Raw genomic sequence first — 20,373 nt, 5'->3', positions numbered from 1 at the left:
GATTATAAGTATTCCAAGTGAGCAGAATTCCCACTTCCTCCACATAAGGAATCAATCTTACTTGCTTTAGGGAGAAAAGATAGAAAAGCAAGCCTTCCTCGTTGGCTTCTCTTAACAAGCTTGAACACGTCTCGGAGTTCTCTCGTGTTGACGTAGGATTAGGGATCTTCAGTATGACCTCCCGTGGGCTTAGAAGCATCTAGGCCTAGCTTCTTCATCGGTTGCTAAAGGCTGTCCGCCTGCTCAATCGACTTTTAATTACTTATCCCCTTAGAAAGCAAGGCCCGTCTTCAACCCTCCACTAGGGTAACAGTCTGGTCCGCGTGCGCAAAGTGTACGTTCTGGGGACCGGTAACCTCCAATGTGCGTTTCTTTAGCAGACGCCCGAAAGGCAGAATAGACGGAAGTTAACTACCGCTTAACCCACAATGCACAGCTCACCTTTCCGGAAGCAAGGAGTATAACCTCCGGGAAGCACTTATCCGGCAGAAGTGTCTCGGCTAGAGTCTGATTGGAAGTAACAGAACGGTGCATTGTGGGACTTTTTATTCCCGTACGCATGCTCTAACTGACCTCACCCGGTTCCTGGAGCCACGTCCCGGAGGTGGCGGCGACTAGAGAAGCGCGTAAGCGCAGCTTGCCACACCGTTCTGTACGCAAGCGCAATGGCTTGGGCAGTACCGGAAGCGCGGGGGGATGGGCCGGCGGTGACGCGTTTCTGTCCGCGTTGGAGGGGCCGGGCCGCTGCCAGAGTCGCCAAGGCTGCCGCGTGACGTGGCACAGCCGTAGCCTTAACGCTAGAGCCGGAGCTGCGGAGCCAGTGGTCCTGCAGGTCCGCGCCCCGCTTATTCCGGTACCGGAGCTTCGTCAGACGCGCCGGCTAGCGAGCCGCCCCTGCCGCGCTCTTCTTCAGCCGGTTCCTTTTCGCTCAGTGTGCCTGGAGCGTGAAAAGAAAAGGCCGGGGAGGCTCCCTTCTGCTCCTGCCCATCTCAAGTGCCACTACCGCCATGGGCCTCACCATCTCCTCCCTCTTCTCCCGCCTCTTCGGCAAGAAGCAGATGCGCATTTTGATGGGTGAGTGAGCGACCAAGACCCGAGTCCCAACCCCAACCCCAGTCCCAGTTCGGCGGCCTCCCGGCCTGTTTTTGCCTCATTTCGCTGTGGTGGGGGAAGGGCGGCGGTTGGGGGTCGAGAGGAATTCTTAAGGGGGAACAATGGGGTTAAGGATGGGTGGTCTCCCCAGACCGGTCCAAGAGCCCCAATAGCGACTTGGACAAGGTGTTGTTCTGCGTTTGGCTTTCTTTCCTTGATGTTATTAAAAGCTCAACAAGATTGGGCGGAGACGTGGGGGGCAGCGAACTCTCTGATCTCGCAGAGCCCGGAACACTTTGGCGAGCCTCATTCTGAGAGTGCCTTCTGGCTCTTCTGAACCCCGGGTGTGCGGCGGTCGGGAGGAAGGCAGAAGGACTCCAGGCCTTCCTCCACCTCTTTCCGTCTGTGTACACACTTTGCACAGTTATGTGGTGTGTGAACGTGCGGTCGCCGAAAGCCCGGAGCCGGCCGCGGGAGGAAGTGTCCGGGCCCAGTGCAGACAAGAATCAGAAGTGTCGTTTCTCTAAACTTTGTTTCGCGCTGGATTCGCCTCATATTTTTTTCTTTTCTTTGTTAGTACCTCTGAAAACTGAGTTTTTCATGAATGATTCTTTTAGCCTCTCTCAAAAACTAAATATATTTGGTTTACTCTCTTTGGTTTTCAAAGTTTTTTTTATCAGTAACTTTATTAGCCCAGCTGGCTAGGTATAATGAAAAAAGCTTTTAGAAAGTAATATTTTTTAAGCTGGTAACAAATTTTAAGTAACAACATCATGACGCTTAATTTTAGGGTAGTCTTAATAATGCACAGGTGTTCTTTTTTATTCTTTGGGAAAATAGGCTTTTTAAAAACTGCTTTTCGGGGTCATTTTTCGCTCAGGTGAGGGAGAAGGGGCTTGTCACTTGGGTGACAAGTGACAAGCAACCCCCCCCCCCCACCCCGTGGTTCTGTGAGTGGCCTCTGCATCACAGTTAAGCTCCATGGTTACAAGTAATGTTAAAAAGTGGCCCTCTGACTCTAAAATTGAAACTTGCTGGTTCATTGTCTTCTTTTCTAGAGAGTGGAAGGAGTAAAGGTTTTATTTTCGAGTGCTACCATTGAAAGTTTTCCTAAACAAGGTTCAGTAATATTTCAAGGTGTATTAAGATTAAGGGTAAACACGTTGGGTTCTTTTGTCTTTTTTTTTAATTTTCCCGTTAAGATTCTAATTCTTCTCAATGCATGGAAAAATTGTTAATGAAATAGTCACAAAGTTAAAATATTTTCTTCAAAGAGTTTCTCAGATTTCATTTTTGACGACAAAGTTTAGTTGGACAGCCATATTATTTAGGCTGTAAAAAACGCTGAAAAATGGCAGTCTGAAAAAGGATCTGAAGTTAATGGGTGGACTTTGGACTGTGATAAATGAATTTTCAGACTGTTCCTTAATGAGATTAGTATGTTCTTGTATTCCTGGAAATGTAGTATGGTGGTCCTTTTACTGAAGATTATTAGAAATGAGTTGCTGGTTTTCATTTCCTTAGTCTTTGTGATGACTAAAAGATTAAAGAGAGAAGAAAGGTAGTATTATGCTGTGAGCACTCTTCTGTTTGTGGTATATTAGGGGAGCATTCCTTCCCCTAATCCCCAAAAATGATGGAAAGAAAATGGAAGAATAAAAGTACTTAACTTTGCATTTGTGCAGGGGATAGAAGTCATGGTCTGGAATTACTCATTTTATGTTAAATGTGATGTTGTTGTTTCTAGATTTTATTTATTTTTAGAGAGGGGAAAGGAAGGAGAGAGGGAGAGAAACATCAGTGTGTGATTGTCTCTTGCGGGGGTGCCCCCTCCCCCCAACACTAGGGACCTGGCCCACAACCCAGGCATGCGCCCTGACTGGGAATGGAACTGGTGATCCTTTGGTTCACAGGCTGGCACTCAAACCACTGAGCCACACCAGCCAGGTCTGTTAAATGTTTTATTACAAGAAAACGGTTTGGTATTCTTGTTTTGCATTATAATTTCAGGATAATCAGGTTTCCTTGATTAAAAGCACTGCAGTCACAAGGATGACTTTTGTGGTCCTTGTGGTCCTTGTGATTCATGAAATGAAGTATAACCATATGATGGATAGAGAAAGGTGATTTGAAAGTTTGATAATTCTTAGAAATTTTTATCCAGCTTTATGAGTAACAGCATAAATAATAGACTCTCTTAAGATGTCTGCCTCTATTGAAGTATTAGAATTTTTAAAAAGCTGTTAGCTGCTGAGTCTGGTTTGCCAAATGACTGTCAAGAAGTTTTAAATTTTATTCCTACATCTGCTCCCAGAAGTTCAAGTAATTTTAAAAGGTGCTTGAAGTTACAGCTTGTAGTCAACTAATTAAAAACAGTATCATATTTAAAGTCATTTAAACTATGTAATGACAGAAATCTGTCAATGGTAGTGTTTTCTCCCCAAGGACAGATTACTCCTGTGACTAATACTGAGCTTAAATTCAAAGTTTTCAACTTACATCTCTCATGTAGCCCTGCATTATCCTATTTTATGTATGATCTGGTAAGGTATAATTTTGGTAAATGACTCCCCACATTTTGTTTTATCTAAAAACCACTAAGGTATTCTGTAGAGGAATTACTAATTCTACTCCCTGAACTTGCAAGTTTCTGACTGTTGAAAAGATGTAAACGTGTAGCTTTCTAAAAGATTGCTAATACCAGTAAAGTTCTGCCTTGACCTTACATTCAACTATTTGGTGGCAGGGGGCAGAGAGGATCCTCTGATGGTCAGACCTCTGAGTAATTAGATAGAATTAAGATAGAGTGTGTCTATCAGAAAAATCGGAAGGCAGGATGGCAGTGTATAAATAATATTTGAGAGCTCTAGCATCAGACTAGGATTTGTTTTGTTTTTTAATTTTAAAAATTGAGCTATAATTCACATAACATGAAATTCATCCCTTTAAAGTATACAGTTCAGTGGTTTTTAGTATAGTCATAAAGTTTTGTAACCATCACCAGTATCTTAATTCTATTTCCATCAGCCCAGAAAGAAACCTCATACCCATAAACTGTCATGTTTCTATGGGTTTGTCTATTTAGAATACTTCGTATAATGGGGTTGCATAATATGTGACCTTTAGTTTCTAGTTTTTCACTTAGCATCATGTTTTCAAGGTTTATCGATATTATGTATTGGTACTTAATTCTTTTTTTTTTTTTAGCTAACCAATAATTTTGTGTGTTTATTTATGTGTGTGTGTAAACTGTTTTCCAAAGCAGCTACACCATTTTATATTTCTACCAACATAAGGGATTTAATTTCTCCACAAAACCTAGGGTTTGAATATCTGTTCTCTATTATTCCTGTGATTCTGGGGGCATTTCTGAACCTCAAATGCTATATCTGAAAAATAGAGGGTTGTTGTGGAGAATAAATTGTAAATATGTATGGAATCAGCTAGTGATGTGGTTGGAACACAGTAAACATTCAATTTTAAATTACCATGAAGTTGTATTCCAAGCTTCCTGGTAGAAAATTTGAAAGATAAAGGAAAAAGTGAATAAAAATATTAGCTGAAATCTTATGCACCTGAAAATGTACATTTTCCCTTTCCATTCCTTTTCCTTTCTGCATTTTTTCCCTCTGAGTTAACACAATTGGAATTTAGCTTAATTTATCTATAATTATTTCTTATACTTATATTTTACATATAAGAAATACTTATACTTTAAGTATAAAATATACTTACCTTTTAAGTGTAAGTATGCCATAGTTTGGTAGGCCTACTTTTTAATGATTGGTAAAGATTGGGGGAGGGGGTAGTTTTGTGTTTTAACACTTTGGTCAAAGTGTATAGGTTTAGTTAAAAAAAAAACAAGTAATTTCAGTGTATCTTTCAATACAGTAAGTTGTTTATTGGGGTGGTAGGGCGGGAGGGCATAACTGGACTGTACAGATTAGAGTTTTAGCTTGACTGGTTGAGAATTGGTTTTAGTTTTTATTTTGTTTAAAAGTCGCATTGCCAGATATTGCAACATTAAGGAAATGCAAACTTAAATTACTAAAGTAGCACAAAATTGTTAGACCAACATGTTTTTGAGTAAAGAAAGACTTACATAATGAGTTTTAAGAGGTTGTATACATTAACGTTTGCATCATTCAATAGAAAATACCTTTTAAAAAACTTCCAGTTTTCACATATATAGCACTATAATTTGGGGTGTGAGCCAAAAGATATCTTTGTGATTTTAGAATCTTCTGTGTGGCTACAAGTCATTTAAATGTTGTCTTAAAATTTTTTACTTTAAAAATACTTGTGGCCCTGGCTGGTGTAGCTCAGTGGATTGAGTGCAGGCCTGCAAACCACATGATCGCAGTTCGATTCCCAGTCAGGGCACATGCCTGGGTTGCAGGCCAGTTCCCGGCAGGGACCAGTTCCCAGCAGGGGACTCACGAGAAACAACCATACATTGATATTTCTCTCCTTCTCTCCTTCTCTCCCCCTCTAAAGATAAATAAATAAAATCTTTTAAAAAATACTTGTGGGTGCTTTAAAAACTTCATGGTTGCATTATTTTGTATACTGCCTTTAAAAAATATATATGTAATATATTTAAGGTTCTTAAGCAGTCCTCTTTCTGATGTTTCCTCTTACATCAGGAACCTAACCAGTTAAACATTTTAATAAAGGAAATCTGCTGGGGAAATTTTTCTTTTTTAATGAAAATAACATGTAGTTTATTGTGTTACGAAAGATCTAAATATGAAAGTAGAATATTATTAATTATGTATACAAAACGGTATAAAACTTTTATTAAAAGAAATATTAGATTACAGTAACTTAAAATATATAATCATCTTTTTTCCTGGTTATCTTCCATTTCTTATCAATATTTTTGGATATACATTGTTTTTAAATAGTGGTATGACGTCCATTTGGACCCCAGTGAGGACTGGCATGTGCCATAGTTCTCACTCATAACTCAAATGTTTTTTAAAATCGACATCCCAATTTCAATTCTTCTGAATTGGCCTTGGTTGTATTTGGATTTAGTTAAAGGGGAATTTTGCTTTTTTTAAAATTTGATCAAAATCACCTGAGGAGGATTTATACTCTCAAGAGACAGCTTTTTTGAACAATGAGAAGATCATATGTTATTCCGTTTTCTCTATTTTTACTGAAGGTTCCAAACTTTAGGGTAGCTACTTTTATTTCTTTTGTGTATTTTTTAGAATTATGTTTTCCGTTCTTTTCGGTAATGTTCCATTTTCAAATAAAACACTTCCTGCTAACAGTTTAATTTTCTTATGTCCATGAGCAAGGGCTGAGAGTGGGCTGCTCACTGTCTAGTATTATGTAGTAGTATTTTGGAAAGAATAAACCTGAATCCTATTATGAAGAAGTGGGGACAAAGTTTTATTGGAGGACATCGGAATAAGAAGGTTTAAGATTCCCAAGTTTACAGAGTGGTCTTAAAAACTATCTTTTATAGGGAACAGGGGAGAAAGGGTTGTTATGTAAAATGATTAAATGGTCTGTAGCCTTTAGTTCTGTTTTGAAGTAACTCATAAAAATTAAACTTGCACAGAGATGTAAATTCTGCTTTTCTTTGAAAACTTAATAGCATTGGTTTTATGTGCCAAGTCTTGCTTTGATTTCAGTACCTGAAAAGCATTCTTGATTAAATCAATACTCAGTTGAATTCCAAAATGTGTGGTAGTGGAAATCCAGGTGGCCAGATGTGATGTCCTTACAACAATGGTATATTCAATGAGAATATTAGATAGGGACCTTCAACTTACAAAGGCTTCAGCAAACAATGGAGAGTACGAAGATTTTGAGAGATTCATACTGAAAATAAGCACTTAATTTACTTTCCATTATCACTATAATAAGTACTATACCCTCTTATTCTAGTGTGGATTTTTTTTTCCCCAGAAATGAGTACATTCTTCCACACTTGTATAGTCTCAAGAGGAGGCATTTTAAGAATCTAGACATGTATTGGAGATGAATATGATGTATTCATTTTTGCAACCCAAATTAACTAGTCTTTTCTTATTTTTGCACATTTAATATTGAACTTTGAGTAGCAGTAAAATTGGCCTCATTTTCCTTTATCATGTATGGAGACTAGAACATAGTATTGAGGTTACTAATGTCAAAGTTAATTCTTTTTTAATATATTTTATTGATTATACCATTACAGTTGTTCTATTCCCCCCTTCATTCCTCCCCAACCTGCATACCCCTCCCCCTCCCCCCTTTAGTTTATGACCACATGTCTCAAGTTCTTTAGATTCTATATTTCCCCTACTATTCTTGCCCTCCCCTCTATTTTTTACCTACCATCTGTGCTACTTATTTTCTGTATCTTCTCCCCCCTTCTCCTCCTCCCACTCCCCTCTTGCTAACCCTCCATGTGTTCTTCATTTCTATGGTTCCGCTCCTGATCTAGCTGTCCTCTTGATTTGCTTTTGTTTTAGGTATGGTTGTTAATAACTGTGAGTTTGCTGTCCTTTCACTGTTAATATTTTTCATCTTTTTCTTATATAAGCCCCTTTAGCATTTCATATAATAAGGGCTTGGTGATGATGAACTCCTTGAATTTGACCTTATCTGAGAAGCACTTTATCTGCCCTTCCATTCTAAATGAAAGCTTTGCTGGATAGAGCAATCTTGGATGTAGGTCTTTGGATTTCATGACTTGGAATACTTCCTTCCAGCTCCTTCTTGCCTGTAAGGTCTCTTTTGAGAAATCCACTGACAGTCTGATGGGCACTCCTTTGTAGGTGACTGTTCCCTTATCTCTTGCTGCTTCTAGGATTCTCTCCTTCATTTTCATCTTGGGTAATGTAATTATGATGTGCCTTGGTGTGTTCCTTCTTGGGTCCAACTTCTTTGGGACTCTCTGAGCTTCCTGGATTTCCTGGAAGTCTATTTCCTTTGCCAGACTGGGGAAGTTCTCCTTTCTTCTTTGTTCAAATAAGTTTTCCACTCGTGGCTGTTTCTTTTCCCCTTATGGTACCCTTATAATTCGAATGTTGGAACGTTTAAAGATGTCCTTTTTGAATTCTCCTTTCTTCATTCTTTTCTGGTTGGACATTTCGTTCTTCCTTCTGGTCCACTCCATTGATTTGAGTCCGAGTTTCCTTTCCATCACTATTGATTTCCTGGACATTTCCCTTCATTTCAATTAGTTTAGCCTTCATATGTTCCTATAATTTGTGGCTAAAATCAACCAGTTCTGTGAGCATCCTGATCACCAGTGTCTTGAATTGTGCATCTGAGAGGTTCGCTATTTCCTGGTCGCTTAGAGTTATTGGCTCTGGGGCTTTGAGTTCTTCTTGAGCCATATTTTGTACTGTTCGTGCCTGTTACATATGAGGAGCAGAGCCCTAGGTGTTCACCAGGGCTGGGCCACTCAGTTGCTGGGTTGTGATGCTGTATTTGGGGGCGGGGGCAAAGGAAAGCAATGGTGGGCCCCCTCTGCTGCTTCTCACCACCACCAAGGGCCTCAAGGTCTGTCCCATTTAGCGCGAATGTGCAACCGAGGTCAGCCTGCTGCTGAGTTCGTCTGCTGGGGCCTGCTGGTCTGTCTCACTGCTCACTCCTTTGCTGGTTTATCTGTGTGCAAATGCGTGACCGCAGCCAGCCTACTGCCCTGATCCCTCACTGAGTCAGCTCAATGCGGAGCTGCCTGGGGTCGGGGAATCTTTCTTGCCTGTCCCTGCTCTGCTGCTGGTTCTGCCCCTCTTACCGGTCAGGTTGAAGGGTTTGTTGTTGTCCGACTTCCGTATAGTTCAATTTTCTTTTCTTTGGCTGTGTCTTTATTTTCCAAACCTTTGTTGTATTCCAACTTGGTTGTGGGAGAAGGCACAGTGTTTCTACCTACGCCTCCATCTTGGTGGAAGTCTTAAAGTTAATTCTTTATTTACTCATTCTTATGTGTTCTCTGATTCACTTTTAGGTTTTTGTTTGTTTGTTTGTTTACTATTAGTAAATCATAGAATTAATACATACATACTTGAGCCCTGGCTGGCGTAGCTCAGTGGATTGAGCGCGGGCCTGCGAACCACACGATCGCAGTTTGATTCCCAGGCAGGGCACATGCCTGGGTTGTAGGCCAGTTCCCAGCAGGGGACTCATGAGAGAGAACCATACATTCATATTTCTCTTTCTCTCTCCTTCCCTTCCCCTCTAAAAGATAAATAAATAAAATATTTTTAAAAAATACATACATACTTGAGTTGGAAGAGATCATAGGTTATCTGATCCAGTCCCCTTACTTTATAACTAATTCCTCTGGCCTCGGTTTCCTAAAATGACTTGTTTAAAGGCACTTGACTAGTTTGTGGCAAAGCAAACCTAGAGATTAAAGCCTGAGTCAGATACTATTCCTTTCATTACATGCTATCTCTTTAGGTCTAGAAAGTTAAACTTTCTACAGATTGCCTTTGGAAATCAGAAACGAGAATTTTATTTCTAACTCATTTATGCCTTGACCAGTCAACTTAAGCTTTCAAACTATATAGTTGTTGTAAAAGTACATTTTAGTGTGTCCTTTTGATATAGATTTAAAATCTGTGATTTTTTTTCTAGTTGGATTGGATGCTGCTGGCAAGACGACCATTCTGTATAAACTGAAGTTAGGGGAGATAGTCACCACCATTCCTACCATTGGTAAGAAAGTTTACAGGTGATTATTATAAAGTGAAATCGAATAATGTTTACTTATGAAAATGCCTTGTTTTTTAAGTCTTTATGTTTTTACAACAGTTTTAGGTTCACAGGAAAATTGGGAAGTTTCCCAAATTATCCCATGCCCCGATACATTCATACTTTCCCCTATTGTTAGCATCGCTAACTAGAGTGGTACAACTGTTACAATTGATGAACCTCCATTTTTATATCATAATCACCAAAAGTCTGTAGTTTATCTTAGGGTTCACTTTTGTTGTACATTGGGGAAGACAAATCTATGGGTTTAGACAAATGTACGATGACATGTGTTCATCATTATAACTCCTAAGTTTTTAAGTTTGTTCATTATCTAGTGGGACTTTTAAGAAGCAATCCTGACATAATTCCACACTAGAGGGATTTATTTTCTTAATGACATCATGCACAACAGTCTTTTGTGTTTTTTGTAGGTTTTAATGTGGAAACAGTAGAATATAAGAACATTTGTTTCACAGTATGGGATGTTGGTGGTCAAGATAAAATAAGGCCTCTCTGGAGGCATTACTTCCAGAACACACAGGTAAGGAATGGTATACATTTTTAATAACCTTTCTTTATAGGTTTCATGCTCTGGAGTTTATGTTAATATCTAACGTTTAACTAGCTGTCGGTGTTTACTATATGAGTTGGCATGCCTCTTATCACTACTTCATATTCTTCAGCAGACTCTCACTCAAGCCTTTGAGGGCTAAATTACTCAATGGAAGAGTTACATAGCTATCATAGTAATGTTTTAAGGTGGACTGTTGTTCTCAGGATTGAATTAAATGTCTCATCAGTAGTTCTGTTGGTTTTGTTATTAGTTTTATTATTTTATTATTATCTGTTGGTTTTAAATACGGTCTGTTTAACTTTCTGTTATAGTTCTTAATGAATGTAAGACAGTCCTTTTTTTATCCCAGTTAATTGTTACTTTATTAAAAAACATTAACAAAAATATATTAAGGTAGATCTCAATGGATTTGTAACATACTTTTGTATTATCGTGTAGTATATATAATACTGACATAGAGGAGACATTCGAGCAGAAGTCCTCAAGTTGGCTGCACTTTAGAATCCCTTGGGCAGCTCTCACGGTCACAAAGTCGTAATCGTAACCCCAAACCACTTGAATCAGAATCTCTAGAAATATAAACTGGGCATTAGTACTTCTCAAAGTTTACCGTGCCTGTTAAGTAAGTACCTGGGTATTTGTTAAAATTCAGATCAATTCATTAGGGCCTGGGTGAATAAGGCCTGAGATTTCTAGCAAAGTCTCAGGTAGTGGTGCTGTTACTGCTGGTTTGGGGACCTTACTTTGAAGGAGGAGCAAGTGCTATTACAGAGATTTTCAGTAGCAGCACTGTTGACATTTTGGGCATTCCTGGCTTTTACCCACTTGGTGGCAGTAACAACACCGTTCTTCACCCTAACCCATTTGCAACAACCCAGAATTGTCTCCACATGCTGCAAAATATCCCCTGGGGACAAAATTGTTCCTTCTTGAGAACCACCACTGTAGTCTTACTCTTACACATAAGGAAACTGAAGGTTGGAATGATTTACCTAAGACTGGAGAGCCAGTTCTTGTTCTGTATTTCTGTTTAACCTGCTTCCTACTCCATTGTGTTTTCCAAAATAATGTGATGTTAACAAGCACTTCATATGTTTAAGATTTGCAAATGTTAGCCATTCTAACGCAATGTTGTACACAAATGAGGTACTTTGTCAGCAGGTGGCAGTGAATACCCTAGATGAGTGGCTGAAAGCAACCAGGTTTAAGTAGTGTGTCCGGTTAAATAAGTGGCTTGGTTTTAGAATGTTTCCATTCATTAGCATAGATGTGGTTAGAAAAGATATTTTGATAGGAGTCATATGGTTTAAAAAACTGTTTCGGAAATATTCAGATAACCCAAAAGGAGAGAGAATAACATAATAAATTCCCACATATCTATTACTTAACTTCAGTAATTAGGATATGGCCAATATTATTTATTCAGTACTCCTCTCTAATGTACTCTAACTTTTGGATTATTTTAAAATAAGTCATAGAAAAAACTGAAGTAATAATAGGTATTTCACTAAGGGAAAAAACTTTTGAAGTAAAATTAGGTGTGAGGTAGAACTTCATTAATCCTAACCCTTATAATTCTTAACCAAGGGTAAGCCTGGTCTTATACCTAGTTTTTTTTTTTTTTTAAGAATATTTTGTAATTTACTTTGAGATCTTAACTTGAGATTAGACCCATTCCTGGCCTCTTTGGGTCACCGTAAATCAAAAGTCCAAGTACGTCTTCCTTAGGACTTCATACCTGCTGGAGAAAGCTTTATGCTACCTGATATAATCACAGCTGAGCTCTTACAGTTAGTTTTCCAGCATTCCTGACCAGTTCTTTTAATTTTAAACTTTAGCAGAAACTAATCATGCCATTTAACCATGCTTCTAACTTGTGTTAAACCGGGACAGTTGTTTATTACAGTAAAGTCCTCTTTCCTCACTAGATAATTCCAATTATTTTGTTATAAATAATTAAGTAAATTTTTGGCCATTTAAGTAATCTTTTCTCAGCATAGCCAAGCTTGTCTTTAGAATCCTAGCTTTTCTACACTCTTGATTCTAGGCAGTCCAAGGAATTGAGTAACTTAGAGAATTTATTCTTAAAATAATTCTCCCTCCCAATAACATTATTTTGGGACTGATAGTGTTACTTAAAAGAGAATAAAAATGGATTGTTAATATAGAAAGAAATTAGATCCCTTTTAGTGGCATTACTCTTCTAGAGGGGTAGATTCTAAAATGGAATAGCTTTGTGAATAGGGACAAAGGAGGAGCCAACCTGTAAGTAAATGCCTGTGATAAGCTAAGCATGATGCTAGATATTCTTATACTTTTATATTTTAATTTTTAAAAGGCCCATAAAGTTGGTGGTACTGTTTTATAGAAGAGAAAGCATGATTATGGATTACCTAATCCATTAGTTATTTATATAACTAATACGTAGTGCTGAGATTTAAATTTGGGTATCTTTTACTATGCCATACTGACTCTCATAGTGCCAAAAGTGTCTTCAGCTTAACAATAACCCACAACCTTCAGACCAAGTTAAAAGTGTCTTCAAAGATTAGGATGTTTGAAATGATTGTATTCAGATACCGGAAATGGATTTGAAAGTTGCTATATCAAAAGGATATTATAGCCCTGACCGGCGTAGCTCAGTGGATTGAGCGCAGGCCTGTGAACCAAAGGGTCGTGGTTTGATTCCCAGTCAGGGCACATGCCTGGGTTGCAGGCCAGTTCCCAGCAGGGTACGCATGAGAGGCAACCATACATTGGTATTTCTTTCCCTCTCTCCTTCCCTTCCCCTCTAAAGATAAATAAATAAAATGTTTAAAAAACGATATTATGTTATTTAATGACCGTAGCCTTAAATAAGTATTAGGTACCCCAGCAAACTCAGAGTAATACTGAGAGGTAAATATAAAATGTAGCTCATCGCCCTTGGTGGATTTCATCTGGTTACTTACATAAATAACACAAGACATTTTGTAATGAAAGTGACAAATGATCATAAATACTCTGGGGTCAGGATGGTAGGGAGAACATTCAAAGTAATCACTACTATTAATAGGAATAGATTTTAATAAAGTTGTAAAATTAATCTGCCCTCTCTTCAGTTGAAAAATTTTTGTACTTGGCCATTTTAATGTGTTCAGAAAAGTCTATTCAACTAACTGCTCCCCAACTCCACTTCTTTTGTAGTATAGAATTCTAATAGTTGTGAATATCTTTAGGAATGATTAATACCTTCCTTTTTGCTAAGAATTTCTTGTTTGATAAAGTCAGCCATCAGTTTTTCTTGATATATTTTGCTTAAGACTTCCTTATGCTTATTTAGTTGGCAGGCAACATTCTTGAGCAAGGCTAACTTTTCCTGATAAAGCATATAAAAACTGCTGTAGTGTGTCCCCTCCTTTTTTTTTAAAAACAATTTGTGCACACCTTTAAATAAGTTAGTAAATTGATGAGTTTGGCTTATTATTTTCCTTTTGTCCCCACTTGTGGCTATTTTGTTACTTAAACTTACCTGCACTTAAACATGCAAGGGGATAGGGAAGGAGGGAAATGGGGCAAAATTTATTATTCTTAAGAAGTGCAGTTGAGAAAAGTGATCAGTTGGCTAAAAGTAAGATTTCTTTGCTTTAAAATAACATTTCAAATATTGCAATAAAAACTGCTTAAATTGTTTTTTAGTATTTAGAGTCCATTTCTTTTTCTATATTTTTTATATAATAGGACATTTTCTTCCCAACAGATACCTCTTGATAATGTTTTGCTGCCTATACTTGTGTTTCATATTTGGTGTGTCCTTTAAATTTTACTGTCATAATTTATTCAAATTTTTCCCCAGGGTCTTATTTTTGTGGTAGATAGCAATGATCGTGAAAGAATTCAGGAAGGAGCCGAAGAGTTGCAAAAAATGGTAAGAATATTTAAAAATTTTTATCATTTCCAGGATGCATTTTTCTGGGTGACAGTGGTGGTGTTAGTGCTAACAGTGATTACATTACACAAATGAAACTTTTTAGAGCTAGAAAAAGTTTCTAGAAATAGTTCCTTAAGGAACTATCATCACAGGTTCTTAAGAAGAAGAACATGAAAATTTCCTATAGAGAAATTGTAAAGAAACACACAGAAGAGTAAGTTAGGAGCAATGCCCAGCTTGTTTTCAGAATGCTCCATGAGTGATTTTGATGCATATCACTAGTTGAGGCTGTGTTTACATTTGTCCAGTCTTTATTTTATAGATATAAAATCTGTACTTTTGAAACTTCAGCGATGTAGGGATCCTGATTCATATTTCTTGTTCCTAAGGTCAATTCCTTGTTCTCTATATTGTGTCTATAATGTATACTTTGAAATGTTTTAGAATAGTAACCATAATAAAGAATTCCACTGCAGTTTGAGTGCCAGTCCCAACAAAGGGTCGCCAGTTTAATCCCTAGTTAGGGGCATGTGAGAGGCAACCACACATTGATGTTTCTCTCCTTCTCTTTCTCTAGAGATAGATAGAAAGAGAGAGAGAGAGATAATTAAAGAATTCCACTGGAATGCAGTAGGATTTTGGTTGATGTGGCATTTTGGCCTCACCATATATTAAAATGTTTTCGTTTGTGTTGCTAAAAAGCCTCGTTGGGTAGTTGTTGAGGTAAACTTGTCATGGTTTCAAATTGTAACCATACAGTTTTTGCCCAAATGACATCTTGATTCTCAGTCATTGTTCCTAAGATAGTTCAGTTGTAAAACTACCGTGTCAGTATGTGTAACTAAATGACTGGTAGAGAGTGGGGGGTGGTTTGTCTAATAAGATAAATATCACTTTTAGGGGGGGGTAAACAGCTTTAAGATAAAAGTCACATACCATAAACTTCACTCATTAAAATATAAAAGTTAATGGATTTTGAGTTTACACAATGTTACAGCTATTACCACAGTCTAGTTTTAGAACATTTCATCAGCCCACAAAGAGATCGTAGAACTATTACTATTTATTACCCATTCCTTTCCTTACTCTGCCCACACCCCCAGGCCTGACATCTACTAGTACTTTCTGTCTTTATACGTATACCTACTCTGGATGTTCATATACTTGGAATCATGCAGTATGTGGTTAAAAGTTTTTTTATTTTCACTGAGCATAAATTTTCAAGGTTCATCCGTATTGTATCATGTATTAGTGCCTCATTTCTGCTGGCTCTCTACTCTTTGAATTTTGTGGTTTTTTATTTGTTTGTTTGGGGGGGTTGCTTTAACATTTTTAAAAATCTTTATTATATATTTTTTCTATTATCATTTAGTCTTCTTATACTCCCCAGCCACAGCAGTCACCACACTGTTGTCCATGTGGTACTTATTCTTGTATCTTTCATGATGTTTTTAATTCCCTAATCATTACATTGTTGCTTCACTGTTGTATAGTCCATCCAGCTGGCTGGAAAGGATGAGTCCAAAAAGCGTCATTATCTAAATACCGTGTTTTTACTAATAAGTACCATAAGATCCTGTTATAAATATTTATTGGCATACGTGTTTCTTCTACTAGCCAGCCTTGACCTTCAATGGATGATCATGAAGACTGAATGATTTACCTTAATGGGAGTATAGGATGATTGGCTTAAAAAGTTTTACATGAAGGCATATAATTATTTGCCCAGGATTTAAAAACTGAAGGATAAGAGATTTAAGTTAATAGTATATGTAGGAAGACAGTGTTTTACCTAGTTTGTTACAGTAATTGTGAAGCCCAGTTTTATAGTTGTTAATCTCTGAGCTTTTATTTTCAGCTTCAGGAAGATGAGTTACAAGATGCAGTGTTGCTGCTTTTTGCAAACAAACAGGATTTGCCAAATGCTATGGCCATCAGTGAAATGACAGATAAATTAGGTCTTCAGTCTCTTCGTAACAGAACGGTAAGTATTTGGTTTATATTAATCTCCTGATTCTTAGAATTACTAAGATAATTGTTTTATGTAGTATTTAGTTTAAAAATTTACTGTCATCTTTGAACAGATAGTGAACATTATTTTACAGTACTAAACACCTGTTTATACAAACATAAGCCCTTAATTTCATACCTTTATAAATGTGTTTAATTTTACTTGAAACTATGCTGATACCATCTCCATCTCTTTTAGCTTTTAATAAGATCCAAGGATTTAAATATCTTTATTTGATTTGATGTTTGTTATTTTACCCTCAGAACATTTAATATTGATAAATATGTGGGAAACTGTACTGTATAAGAATCATAATATTTAAAGATTGTTGATATTTTTAATTTTATGTGTTTTAAATAGCTCTGCAGCAAATAATCTGTAATTTGGCTTTTAGCAGCCACATTTTAGATAATACTGTTTTTGCACTGTTTGCATGGTCAAAAGCTTGCAGGACCTATAATTATGATACTAAATAAGTTTTAAAATGTAAAATTATAAGAAGTATTTGCTCTCTAATGGCTTCTTTTATATCAGTGATTTACATATTGGCAAACACAATATATGTTCTTATGTGTAAAGTTAGTATGACAAACTGTTAGCATGCCTTGTGCTTTACAGTAGTTTTTCACCAGCTTGTCAACAAGACAGATACTGTGCTGTTGCAATAACTGTAAAGACTGTTTGAGATGTTCCAGGCTGATTTAAATAAAATAAACTGCAAATGATACCAGTTTTCCATGCTATGACAATATGAATTCATGTCTTTTCCCAGCCTTTTAGGGTGTTTGGTGTTCAAATAATCCTTGGCAGCATGATATACTTGCAGTGAACTTACAATATTAAACGAAGGTCTTTATTTAAGGCAAAATAAAACTGGTCAATAAAGAAATTAATAAAAATAAACTATCCATTATAGGTAATTAAATTGCTTTATATGTATTTTTTAATGGGAAACAAGAGGGTTATAAGTACCAGATGGGTAGTTTTATTAGTTACTAATCTTCCCATGAATGTTCTTTTCAGATTAACTAGTGGATAATTGATTAAATTTAATGTATGGGTAAGAGTAGCTTTAAATGTGAGAAGATTTTTGAGAAGCAAGAGTTATAAGAAAATTCCCAACCTATATATAGTTACTGAGATCATTAAATAAAATATCAATCATTTGAGATATAGTACTTCAATGTATTTGTTCATTTATTTCTATGGTTTTATATACTTTTTTTCTTTTTTCCTGTACATTTATGGTAACTAAATAATACCCCTGAGCAATTGGGAGGAAAATAATTAATTTTCTGATTAAGAAATTTTAAACACTGTGTTATATGTAATTTTATGTTAATCAAGTGTTTCTTGTCCTTTCTTTATAGTGGTATGTTCAAGCCACTTGTGCTACACAAGGAACTGGTCTGTATGAGGGACTTGACTGGCTGTCAAATGAGCTTTCAAAACGTTAAATGAAACTGAATATCTAACCAAGGACATGTTTGATAGAATTGGTCTAGGCTTGTTACAAAAAAATTAGTTTGCATCTTGGTTATTAAACAGTATCTGGGTCTGGTTTGGGCAGAATATTACAGCATTTAAACTTATTTTGTTGCCAATTATTGTTTACCAAGTATAATGTTGCACTTCAGCAGTATGCTTGGTTTTAAAGAAATTCTCCTTAACTTGGGGGAGGGGGGAGTGTCCTCTGTTAATTTTATTTCTTACACACCTAAATGCCTGGACTTAGTTATTGTGACACCTTTAAATAAATCTGTTTTGAATGTTTTTTGAGCCCACAACAAATAATGTTTTAAAGTAATCCCCTTGCTACTTTACTGATAACCTTTATCATTCCTGGGACAGTCTGCTGATTTAAAAAAATAAATAAAATGTAGCATTCCATTTGTATTTATTTTTCTCCCTTGCCAAAAAGATTTTCTAATACTTCTTGTACCAGCCAGGGAAATGCTCCAAAACACTATTGAGATACCTTGCACTGAGAAACTTAATACTTTTTCCCCATTATTGCTTCTGGATTCCATCAGCCAAGCTTATTACCTTGGTGTGGTTTGGATTTGATAGGTAATTCTGTGCTGGTAGCAAAGAGTTCACATTGAGATGGTTTTTAATATCCAGCAGATTGTCTTTACATTGTATCTTTTTTACGTTGCATGTTGCTTTTGATATCAGCCTGACTCTTTGCCCAGTATCTGATAGTTCTGCTGATGTTTTATTGTTTATTGGTGAACATATCTTCATTGAGAGTTTTTGGAAAACTCATCAAACTGAAAGGAATATGTTTTCTTCATAGCCCATTTGGGATTATTCCTAATAAAATGATAAAATGTGTAATTGTCTGTGTTCTTTTTGAGTCTTAAAGATGTTTGAAATGGTTTTCTTATTTAGCAAAGTTGATTTATATATTTTACATACTGTGAACAATAATACAGATCCTGGTGAATTTACTAACTGTTTAAATTGGAAATAAAATATGGGTTGCTGTTGTGTGTATAACAGTGGGGAAGCAACTTAAAAATTAGTTTTATTTGATAAAATACTATTTTGACACTGTACATTTCTAAACACAAATCAAGATTAAAAAGCTGTAATAAAATGAACTGCTCAAAACATGTATGCATGTGTTTGTTTCACAGTTTAGGTTAGTTAAAAACTCTGCTGTTTCATGGCAGAATATATAGACTATTAGTGATACTACTTGTCTACATACAAGAAAAAAAGCTCACAAGCACTTTTTAGCTTCAAAAACATCAGAACTGCAGAGAGCTGTACTTAACTACTGTATTTGGCCATATATAATGCACTCCTGTGTATAATGCACACCCACATTTTGGCCCCAAACATTAAGGAAAAAAATCTTTTGTTTTAATTTTTTAATTCCATTTTTTTGTTAATTTATATTTAGAACACAACATTATCATATTCCAAGATACTATTTTGCATATGGATATCTTTACTGCTTTCTAGAGTTACACTTTTAATGCATAAGCATAAATAAAAGAATTAAAAACATTTATATAGATATGGAATTAGTACTACCCATGTATAATGAGCATCCTTATTTTCCCCTCAAGTTTAGGCAAAATGTGTGCATTGTATGCAGCAAAATATTTTTTGTGTTAATGAAGCAGTGAAGGTATATAGTTCATTAACACATCTGTTATTAGAGATTTAACCTGGTAACCTTATGAGTAACAGTTTGTATGTAATCTAATGTTTTATGTATTTTATAAACAGATTTTTAATGATTCATAATGGCTTGTATAATCCATACAAATTTGTGATTGAAATTTTCAAAACAAAACATGCTTGTAAAATAATGTTAGTTTTGAATTGTAAAAGACAGCCAAAAAATGGGATGAAGTGAAAGGAAATTGAAATTAAGTAGTTGATGATTGTCAAACAGGTTATTTTCCTAGCTTACCAGATGAATTTTCCTTTTCTTTCCTTTTCCTTTTCCTTTTTCCTTTTCCTTTCTTTCAAGTAGAAAGGTATTATTTCTTGTTGGGTAAAACTAAGATCTGGTATAGTATGTGTAGCTTTATGTGGTGAGGTATTAAACTTCAAAGGTTTGGTGTGAGGGTCACAATTAAATTACCACTGTATTAATTTTAAAAAACCAAGTAAATCAGAGATGCTTTCACACTCTGAAGAAAGTAGGAAGAATTCATAGTCTTGGGATGTAAGGTAGGTTTTACTGTCATTGGTGGAAAAGACTGCATTAAGGAACTGAAATTTCCTAAGTTTCACTCAATGTGTTAAAGATTTGCAAGATTGCTCTCCCCCCAGTACCCTTTCTAAAGAAAGCATTAACTTGGCAAGTTTTTTAACGGGAAGACGTTGCTTTTTCTTCAGGGTAGGTTTTTTTGTTTTTTTGTTTGAGAAATTCTGAAACCCTCTGCTGGGACTTCTGGTCAAGGTGGCAGCATAGGTAAATGGCTCATCTTGCAGAACCATGTCAAAGTTACAACTAAAATAGAAAAAACATCACTCAGAACTCAGAAATTGAGCGAAAGTCTGACCACTACAGAATTAAACCACATCCATCCACACTGGTAGGAGGGGCAGAGA

At 36.4% G+C, this 20,373-nt stretch overlaps 1 protein-coding gene across 1 annotated transcript; it reads left to right on the top strand.

Annotated features, from left to right (window-relative positions):
* The first annotated feature begins 775 nt into the window (after positions 1–775).
* On the top strand, positions 776–18,636 carry ARF4 (ARF GTPase 4). The gene is made up of 6 exons (XM_037040729.1): positions 776–1,074; positions 9,682–9,762; positions 10,233–10,342; positions 14,211–14,282; positions 16,144–16,269; positions 17,667–18,636. Exons 1-6 carry the CDS (start codon positions 1,008–1,010, stop codon positions 17,751–17,753), a joined length of 543 nt encoding a protein of 180 aa, XP_036896624.1. The 5' UTR covers positions 776–1,007; the 3' UTR covers positions 17,754–18,636.
* The last annotated feature ends 1,737 nt before the right edge of the window (positions 18,637–20,373 follow it).

The sequence above is a fragment of the Sturnira hondurensis genome, unplaced genomic scaffold (assembly GCF_014824575.4).
Source record: "Sturnira hondurensis isolate 20B ecotype Veracruz unplaced genomic scaffold, ASM1482457v3 Scaffold0002840, whole genome shotgun sequence".
In the NCBI taxonomy this organism is placed as follows: Eukaryota; Metazoa; Chordata; class Mammalia; order Chiroptera; family Phyllostomidae; genus Sturnira; species Sturnira hondurensis.
Note: the sequence above shows the minus strand (reverse complement) of the source record. Positions and strands in the feature narration are given on the sequence as shown.